The 10511-nt window shown below is 43.2% G+C and overlaps 1 protein-coding gene across 1 annotated transcript; it reads right to left on the reverse strand.

Annotated features, from left to right (window-relative positions):
• Window positions 1–9160: 9160 nt before the first annotated feature.
• On the reverse strand, window positions 9161–10261 carry LOC124594126 (transcription initiation factor TFIID subunit 4-like). The gene is made up of 2 exons (XM_047132483.1): window positions 9676–10261; window positions 9161–9576 (listed from the first exon to the last, which is right to left on the reverse strand). Exons 1-2 carry the CDS (start codon window positions 10259–10261, stop codon window positions 9161–9163), a joined length of 1002 nt encoding a protein of 333 aa, XP_046988439.1.
• Window positions 10262–10511: the final 250 nt, after the last annotated feature.

Here is a 10511-nt window from a genome sequence, read left to right on the forward strand (position 1 = left end):
ATGTTATTGTGATCTGACTGAATATTTATGCAGCTTCTTTCAGACACTACTTCATTACAGATAACTGCATCATTAGGAAAAAGCCTGAGGTTACTATTAATATTGTCTACAAGGTCATTACTATACAACTTGAACAGCAGGGCCCCAACACCCTTCCCTGGGGTGCACCTGAAGTTACTCCTACATCTGATAATGACTCTCCATCCAAGATAACATGTTGCATTCTCCCTACCACAAAGTAATAATAATAATAATAATAATAATAATAGCTTTATTCAACATCAAATGGTACACTGAACATATACAAAGAAACAGCAATGATTAAAGTTATTTGTACAATACACAAGACACATTCTTCTGAATACGTCATTAATTTACAACAAAATTACAATAAGACCGTTACTGATTTCTATTCACATAATTTCACAAAGAATTTGTTGTTCTTTATATAAGTATGGTACTCTTCTAATGTGTAGAAAGGGTGTTTTACTAAAAATTTCTTAAGCTGGTGTTTCAGTTTAATTGTAGGAAGAGCCATTACTGCACTAGGCAGTGCATTATCGAATTTTACACCTGTGTACTGAGGCCCCTTTTCGTAAAGTGCTGTTCTGTGGCTGCCAATGTAAAATCTTTCTTTATTTCTAGTATTGTACTGGTGGAAATCTGAATAAGTGTTTGGGTGCAGTCTTTTCACAAGAAATATGGCTTTTAGAATGTATATGTTTATAACAGTTAACACCTCTGTTTTTGGAAACAAGTTGCGACAAGATTCCCTATATTTTGCTCCACAGATTATTCTCACATCCCTTTTTTGAAGAATGAGTAGCTTATCTAGATTAGCTTTGGTTGTTGCCCCCCCCCCCCCCCCAAATTTCAATACAATAGTTCAAGTGAGAGGAGAAAAGAGCATGGTATGCAGTCTTTAGGACTACAGTGTCTCTACAGAACTTGCTAATAGTACTGATTGCAAATATATTTTTTGACAACGTAGTTGCTAGGAAGTCAATATGTGTGTCCCATTTCAGGTTGCTTTGGATTGTTACGCTGAGGAATTTTACACTAGACTCTTTCTTTACCAGTTCGTTGCCAATGTATAATTTAATTTCATTATTCAAACTACTTTTGTTAAACTCCATCAAACATGTTTCACTGGTGCTTACATTTAAGTGGCTTTCATTAAAAAACTGAACAATATCTTTTGTCACATTATTACACTCGACCTCTAGTTCATTACATGATTCCTTTATACACACTAATGGACGTGTCATCGGCATACAGAACCATTTTGGAATTTATAGTACAGTATTTAAAATCATTTACATAGATAAAGAACAGAAGAGGGCCCAACACTGAGTCCTGGGGCATGCCATATTTTGTGCAAGTGATCTCTGATTTGTAGACAACACTTTCTGTTTTAAGTAGAACAAACTGTTTTCTATTGCTCATATAACACTTTATTAGGTCATAAGCAGCGCCTCTAATGCCCATGTTCCATAGCTTGTCTAATAGGATGTCAACATTAACACAATCAAAGGCTTTTTCCATGTCTACGTATACACCTGCCACAGGTTCTTTGCTTTTGATACCCCCTAACACCTCGTCAATTAGTTGAGCAGCTTCAGTGCTAATTGATTTACCTTTTAGGAATCCATTTTGATTTGTTGTATTTGTTAAGAAAGTTTATAATCCTGTTGTATATAACTTTCTCAACTATCTTGGAAAAGACAGGAAGGATTGAGACTGGTCTGTAGTTTTCTATTTTTTTGTTGTCACCTTTCATAAAAATGGGTGTTACCTGTGCTATTTTTAGTATGTCTGGAAAGGTGCCTGATTCTATTATATTGTTGACTGCTACAGACAGAGGTACAGAGACATTTTGGCTACATGCTTTTAAAACATTAATATTTAGGCCATCATGCCCAGCTGAATTAGAGGGTTTTAGAGAGCTAATCACGCCCATTATTTCTACACAGTTTGTGGGGGCTAGATATATACTATGGTCACATGTATTACCTTTAAAACTGTAGTGCATGTTTTTATGTTTGTCATTTATGGCTTCCCCTATGGAAGAAAAATATTCATTAAAAGTATTTACAATTTCCAGTTGGTCTTTTATGAGGATGCCATTGTGGTTAATAGTAAAGTCCATACAGGATTTGTCATTGCAGGTTCTAAAACTGTTTATGACTGCCCAGATGCCAGCAGTTGCATTGTGTGAGTTTTGAAGCTTATTTGCAACATAGTTGCTCCTGGTCTGTGTGAGTAAGTCCTTATAGTGTGTTTGATATATTCTGAAGGCTTCCTTTAGCTCAGGAATCACTCTATTATTCAGCATTGCACTGTGGAGTAGTTTTAATTTTTCCCTCGCTTCAGTGACATTACTATTTACCCAAATATTTTTGTTTATATTTTTTGTTTGTTTCTTTTTTGTGATTACAACTGGGCATGTGGTATCAAAGCAGTAATAGAAGTCAGCAGCAAAGCTATCATATGAAAAGCTATTATTTTCAAACCATTTTATTTGTGCTTGCTGTTTAGTCTATTTATGTTGTCATTATACATTATTCTTTTAGTTACAAACTGTTGCTTTGTGGTGACAATGGGGGCATCATGGAGCTCCAATTTAAGCTGTACTGCATGGTGATCTGAGATGGCTAGTTTTAAAACTGATGTACTGTGGGATAGGTGGGTCATGTTTGTTATTATGTTGTCAAGACACATTTTACTATTGCCAATTTCTCTAGTGGGTTCCCGAGTGAGTGGGGTCAGGTTAAATTCATCACACAGGCGATGTAACTTTTTGGTGCTGATCTCATTTGTTAATAAATTTATATTTATATCCCCTGTAACTATAATATTTACATGACCATTTGGCCCAGAAAATGTTCTGTCCATATATATAAGCAAGTCAGAAAGATTTACAAAAAAGGTATCTATTTGCTGCAGGTGGCCTGTAAACACCGATAACTGTTATGTTATCTCTACCCCATTTTAGGTTTATTGCAGCAAATTCTGAGACTCCTCCCAAACAGAAGGCACTCACATCAATAACATTAAAATTACTTTCATATACAGTGAAAATTGCTACACCTCCCCCAGTCTTGTCTTTTCTACTGAGTACTCAGTACTCAGTCCAGTCATAAATTTCACTTGATATCGTCTACAATCAAACTTTTAACAATGAGCATAGCTGTGGTATTGTGTCAAATGTTTTTCAGCAATCAAGAAATATTGCATCTATTGACTGTCTTGATCCAAAGCTTCCAGTATGTCATGTGAAAACAAGTTGGGTTACACACGATCGATGTATTTTTGGAGTCCATGCTGGTGAGGATGTCATTCTGTTCAAGATACCTCATTATGTTTGGGCTCAGAATATAAGATTCTACAACCAATGTATGTCAAGAATAATGGGTGGTAGTTTTGTGTGAGCTGTGCTTTTTCCGAGAACTGGGCATTGTTTCTTGTTTGAGGGATCTATGATAGACTACAGTCAGAAGAGGGACCAACTCAGCCACAAATTCAGTATAGAATCTGACAGGGATTCCATCAGGCCCTGGAGCTTTTTCAGTTTTAACAATTTCAGCTATTCCTCAACACCATTGACAACAATTCTTATTTCATTCATCTTTTCATTGGTACAAGATTTAAATTGGGGCAATTCTCATGTGTTTTCCTTTGTGAAGGAACATTTGAAAATGGAATTAAGCATTTAGGTCTTTGCTTTGCTATCCTCAGTTTTAGTTTCTGACTTGTTCACTTGGTACTAGACAATAACTTTGGTGTCACTAACAGCCTTGGCATGTGACAAGAATTTCTTTCTGTTTTGTGAAATATCATTTGACAATATTCTGCTGTGCTAGTCATTGAATGCATCATGAATTGCTCTCTTGAGAGCCAAATGTGTTTCATTCAGCATCTCTCTATCTGTAGTCTGTGGAAACACTGACGTGCCATAACATCTCTGGCGCGCAAAAACTCTTTGGGCCAAGGCGGCCATTATGTCAGTCTATGTGATACTTTCGATGTGTAATGACATAGATCTGAAGTGTGACAGTAAAAATGTGCTCATTGTTTTAACAAGTGGATCAACAACACCTGCACCCTCCCCCCACAACAGCCAGAGCCTCGTGCTCCGCACTGCAGGCGGGGTGTGGTGGGGTGGGGTGGGGGGGGGGGGGGTCACTCTGTGGTAACACTGACATGCCATAACATCTCTGGCAGGCAAAAACTCTTTGGGCCAAGGTGGCCATTATGTCAGTCTATGTGATACTTTCCATGTGTAATGATGAAGATCTGAAGTGTGACAATAAAAATGTGCTCATCGTTTTAACAAGTGGATCAATGGATTGTTATTTATAATGATAAGGACCCAAAATCCCACAAGTCCTTTGTTTTGCACGTATTATGCTGTAATCTATGTTTCCTTAGAAGTTTCTTTACAGTGGCTGTGTACCATAGAGGTTCCCTCCCATTATGAACTGTTCCACTGGGTACATAGTTATCCAGTGCATGATCAACTATTCTTTTAAACTTGAGCCATAGTTCATCTACATGCTCATGCCCTGTGCTGAAAGTTTCAAGTTCTTCACTGAGATATGAAACTACTGATTTTATTGAGTTTACTGTTAGCTGTATTAGCTGTACTCTGTACTTTGGTGATCATTGTTGCCACAGCTGTGTTTTTCTCACTGATTTTACCTTTGATGTAGACATCCTCAAATTTGTCATGTCTGTTTGTTGCCATTAAATCCAATATATTTCCATTATGAGTGGTGTTCCTAAGTATCAGTTCTAGGTAGTAATGTTTCACAGGCTGTCTTATCATGCCCACCACTAACAAAACTGTAACTTTTCCTGTTAATTGTTGGATGACTATGTTCTCCACTGATGAATACAGTATGATTGGGGCACTTAAGTACAAATGAACTGAGGTTTTCTCCAAAGTTTTTTATTACAACCAGAGATGAATCTGGTGGTTAGTAGAAGGAGGATTCAGTTAGCTTTTATGCCCAACCCTGATACTGAGTCTTGCCCATACAATCTCTCCTGCAGCTTCAATTTCTGTCTTGGTGGATTTCTGTTTCTTATTTAATGGGACAGATACACTATCTCCATTTCCCATTTGCCTATCCTTTTGATATGCACTTAAATTTTACCTAAAAATCTCACTGCTGTCAATTTCAGGTTTCAACCAGCATTCTGTACCTAGTACTATATGAGATTCACTGCTTTTCATAAGTGCTTCAGACTCTGGCACATTGTTGTGAATACATTGGCAGTTTATCTTTAGGATTTTAATACTCTCACCTGTGGGAGACATTTCTTTCAATCTTACACTGACAGTTCTGAGTTTCCTACAGCTATCATTATCTGGACTGGATGGAAAGTCACCTAATCTAAACAACCCTTGTGTGCACTGCTTACACTGTCAGCTACCTGAGTAGCAGCCTGTGGTGCATAGTGCACGCCTGAGCACTGAGGGATATCTTACAGTTCTCAACCCTATGTTGCATACTTACATACATACTTAAATCCTTGTTCCATGGATCATGTATACAACATTTTGTAATGATGTGAAATGTGTCACTTTAACATAAGTTTTCTTTACACATAATAATTAATTGATTAATTAGTTTTTTTACAGTAACTACTTCATATCTAAGAATTCATCTAGTGAGTAGAAGGAGTTGTCATTCAGAAATTCTTTTAATTTGCTTTTAAATGTTGGTTGGCTATCTGTCAGACCTTTAATACTACTTGGCAAATGACCAAAGATTTTTGTGGCAGCATAATTCACCCCTCTCTGTGCCAAAGTGAGATTTAATCCAGAATAGTGAATAACATCCTTTCTTCTAGTGTTGTAGCTATGCACTTCGCTATAATTTTTGAATTGGGATGGGTTATTAATGACAAATTTCATAAGTGAATATATGTATTGTGAAGGTACTGTGAATATCCTGAGTTCCTTAAATAAATGTCTGCAAGGTGATCTTGGGTGGGCTCCAGCTATTATTCTGATTACACACTTTTGTGCAATGAATACTTTCTCTCTTAATGACAAATTGCCCCAAAATATGATGCCGTATGAAAGCAGTGAATGAAAATAGGCATAGTAGGCTAATTTAATGATATGTTTATTGCCAAAATTTCCAATAACCCTAATAGCATAAGTAGCTGAACCTAACCGATTCAGCAGATCATCAGTGTGTTTCTTCCAATTCATACATCAATGCATACACTCAGAAATTTTGAGTATTGTGCCTTGGCAACAGACTTCCATTCATAGTCTATATTTATGAATGGTGTTATGCCATTTTCTGCACAGAATTGTATAAACCATGCTTTCTCAAAATTTAGTGAGAGTCCATTTGCAGAGAACCACTTAATAATTTTTTGAAAGACATTATTTGCAATTTACTCAACTGATTCTTGCTTCTTGGGTGTGATTACTATACTTGTATCATCAGCAAAAAGAACTAGCTTTGCATCTTCATGAATATAGAGTGGCAAGTCGTTAATATATATTAAGAACAATAAGGGACACCATTCTTGATACCTCCACAGTTAGAGGTCTCTGCTTATTTCTGCAGACTATCTGTACTATTAATTTCAACATTCTGCATTCTTCCAGTTAAGTATGAATTAAACCATTTGTGCACTGTCTCACTCATACCACAATACTTAAACTTATCTAGAAGAATTTCATGATTCACAGAATCAAAAGCCTTTGAGAGATCACAAAATATTCCAATGGATGATGTTCAGTTATTCAATGCATTTAATATTTGATCAGTGGAAACATATATAGTGTGAGTCCAGGAAGTCACAGTCCAGCTTATTGTAGAACCTTTGAAGTCTCTGGTTCAGTCCTTCAATTTGACTCAGAAGGCTGTGAACAGTTCTGGAGACAATGCTGCAAATTGTGAGCATCATTAAACTCCATATGTAAATCTGGTCTTCTCAACTTCTCTGCCAGTCACTGGAATGACCCAAGTATGACCTCAGAGCCCAGATGAGTGGCATCATTTGTTCCAATGTGCACCACAATCTGCAGTTGGTTCTAGCACTCAGTAGCGACTGGAATAGCTTGTTCAACATGTTTTATGAGGTCCCTAAGCATACACACTGAGTGCACCTGGTTCAAAAACATAGTTAATTTATGATAAATGCAGATAATATATAGGCCTTTTCCTCTTTAATGGAAAACTACATGTAATACAATATGTTAGAATATCTGCTACAATAACTAAATCACAAGTGTGAATTTATTACAAGTCGTTCATAGATTATACAAAGGATAATGTTAGCTCCTGAAAATTCTCGAAAACATACATTTATTTGCATTGATATACAATAAAATTCAGTGGTGATGTGGTCTTTGCCAGAAATGTTAACCACAAATGCTGTTTTGCTAGAAAATAAGTGTGGTATCCAAAGCACTCGTATTGGTAACTTACAAAATTATAATCAAAATATCCACGGGTGTACTGCCGGTCTACAGTGTCCAACGGGCACAATATTTCGGTGATCATACATGTCACCATCATCAGGTGAACTGACGGACTGAGCTCCTGTGAATGTGTCGGTACGGAGATCTGTACACTATGGCTAATCAGGGGGAACTGGGTTTGGTCACAGCGGCGGCCGATTTAAATACCCTCTGCCCATGGCGCACTCCCTCCGCTGTCCGCACCCCATGCCACGGTCGCACGGTGGCACAGATTGTGACGGCGTCTGAGACGACGTCGGTGTGGTGGCTCTGTCCGCCATGGTCATCACAACTGTACGTTTGCTCGATTTACTCTTGATTAAGCCAATCGCTGGTTCCCAAGCCTTGCTAAGATTATAGCCACAGTCACGGTTTATGAGGTCATCATTGGTGCGAATTTCGATGGCCTCTCTAACAACACTGTCCCAGTACCTCAACGTTTGTACCAGAATCCTCGTGTGTTCATACTCCATTGCGTGATTTTCCGACAAACAATGTTCAGCAACCGCCGACTTGCTCGGATACATCAGTCGAGTGTGCCTCTGGTGTTCACGGCATCAATCCTTGATGGTACGCATCGTATTACCAATATACGACTTGCCACATTGACACGGAATCTGGTACATGCCGGCCTTCCTCAAACTGAGGTCATCTTTGGCGCTCCCCACCAGTGCACAAGTTTTATTTGGAGGACAAAACACAGTTCCGACCTGGTGTTTCTTCAAAATGCGGGTGATTTTCCCCGAGAGTGTGCCTATATATGGAATAAATGCAGTGCCTACCTCCTCCCTCGTGATATCATCCATCTCCACAGGTTGTGCTGTAGTGGTTGAGCGGAGAGCACGTTGAATCTGCCACTCTGAGTACCAATTTTTTTGAAATACAGTTCTCAGATGTTCCAATTCCTGGGGTAGACTCTCTGCATCAGAGATAGTGCGCACCCTATGTACTAGAGTTTTAAGTACCCTGAAGCGGGAACGTGTTGTATCTCCGCTTACAGTCGATCATGTGCAGTGAACCGGCATTTATCGCCGCGCCCACGCACTATGCTCATGGGAGAGGCTTTGTGGCAATAAATGACTAAAGCGGTTTCTGGACAGGACACATTTATTTTTCCTGCCGTTACAATAAATGACAAATAATATACTTCGCTAATGTCCGTCTACATAGGCGCGTTGCACTGGCGGCACGGCTCGGTCACCGATCCCGGAGGGTGTACACTCCAGTGACGAGCCGTGGCGCGACCGCGTGGACCGAGTGAGACAAAAGGCCGCGTCACAGAATGTTCTGCTCTTGGCGCGACCGGAGGCGCCGTAACGTCCGCGAAGAAACGAAAGACAATTTAACGGCGACTGCGTTTACGACCGCGCGTACGCATTTACGGCGGAGTCACGTTGACTCGACGCACGTGGTCCGCGACGGAAGAACTGGGGAGACGTGTGTCGCGTCGCGTCGACTAGCTCGCACTGGTGGCAGCTTTGTTCCCGTGCGGTCCGGTGTGCGACGCACCGTTGCCGAAATTCCGCATAACGGTACAGCTGCCCCTACTTGTGTCGGCAGTGCCGTAGTTCAGCCCTTCGTGCGTTGGACGGTGCTGCCGCCACACAGATCCCCCCTTGGAGAGCGGAGCTCCGTAGCTGCGAAAACGCGGCGATCGTTCGCGTGTGTTTAAAGTTCGTGCACTGCGTGATGGCAGTGCGGCAGCTTTGGCGGGGGTCGGTCGGCGTCGGAAGGGCGGCGGCCCGTGACGTCAGCGCGCCGGACCGGCGAGCGTGCGGTGGGCGTGTCCTCGCGCTGGCGGCTAGTGACAGCGGCAGCAGGCACTGGCTGCGACTGTCCGTAGCGATGCGCGTGAAGGTGCGCGTTGCAGGTCATTGGTGGCGACGTCTGGAAGGCGCTTGCGCGAGTGCGGTACCGTCGGAACTCGAACGCGGGTCCGGGAGCTACTACGGACAAGCCGGGCGGTGTGGTGCGCGATGTCCAGAGCTCGACGGAGAAGCGAATGAGGTAAGCAGGCGCGGGTGCCGATCCGGCCTCAACGCCCGACGCGGCGGAGGCAAAAGACGCGAACGCGGGTCCAGGAGCTGTGACGAACGCTCGACTGGAGTTACCGGCCGAAGGCACTTGCAGCTGGAGGTCGGGTCTCTACAGTGGACGGCGGCTCGTGGGCGCCGAATTCTGACGGCGTTCGGCGGCTCGGACGCGTGATTGCCGGTTTGGGTGTCGTGGCGCGCTGGCGACGCAGCACGGCCGTTTGAATCGGACGCGGCGGCCGGCGCGCGTGACGTAGTCCGCTGGCGGCTGTGGTGGGGGCGACCGGTGCGCCTGTGGTGGGCGCGGTCCGGGCGGCCGTACCAGCTGCCTGGGCGTGGTGGAGGGAGGCGCACATGGCGGCGCGATGACAGCAGGCTGCGGCTGTGCATCACCGGCGGCTCCGGGTGCGGGTTCCGTCTGACCGCTGGCAGAGGGCGTGTCGTCCGTGATCAGATCTTCTGCCGGGTCGAAGAAATGCGTGGCTGATGGAGCGGGCAAGACGTAGGCTGGTTTGACGCGGTCGACTGACACTGTCGACGGCTTTCCGTTGCACTCGAGGACCAGCGTTTTGTCTCCTCGGGCGATCACGCGGTGCGGTCCACTGTAGGGCGGTCGGAGAGGTGGCTGTACTGCGTCGGTACGCAACATGACGTGCGTGCAGCGCTGCAGGTCGGCGTGGACGAATATCTTCCCGGTGCCGTGCCGCGTCGGTGCGTGCGCTCGGAGGCCGGCCATGTGACTGCGCAGACGTTCCGCCAGAGTGGGTGCCACGGCGTCGCGTGGGAGTCTTGCATCTTCGACAAAATCGCCCGGGATTGTCAGGGATTGCCCGTAAACGAGGTCGGCAGGTGACGCGCCGATCTCCTCCTTCGGCGTGACTCGCAGGCCGAGCAGCACCAGTGGGAGCGCCTCTGGCCATGAGGTGTCGTGGCAGGTTAGAGCGGCTTTGAGAGTCCTGTGGAACCGTTCGACCATGCCATTCGAC

This window comes from Schistocerca americana, chromosome 2 (genome assembly GCF_021461395.2).
Source record: "Schistocerca americana isolate TAMUIC-IGC-003095 chromosome 2, iqSchAmer2.1, whole genome shotgun sequence".
In the NCBI taxonomy this organism is placed as follows: Eukaryota; Metazoa; Arthropoda; class Insecta; order Orthoptera; family Acrididae; genus Schistocerca; species Schistocerca americana.

Coding starts and splice junctions, on each gene's coding strand:
- LOC124594126 (XM_047132483.1), bottom strand. CDS start 10,261: ATGGCCGGCCTCCGAGCGCACGCACCGACGCGGCACGGCACCGGGAAG. Junction 9,577..9,675: donor CGTCCGAGCCGCCGAACGCC/GTCAGAATTCGG, acceptor CGTTCGTCACAG/CTCCTGGACCCGCGTTCGCG.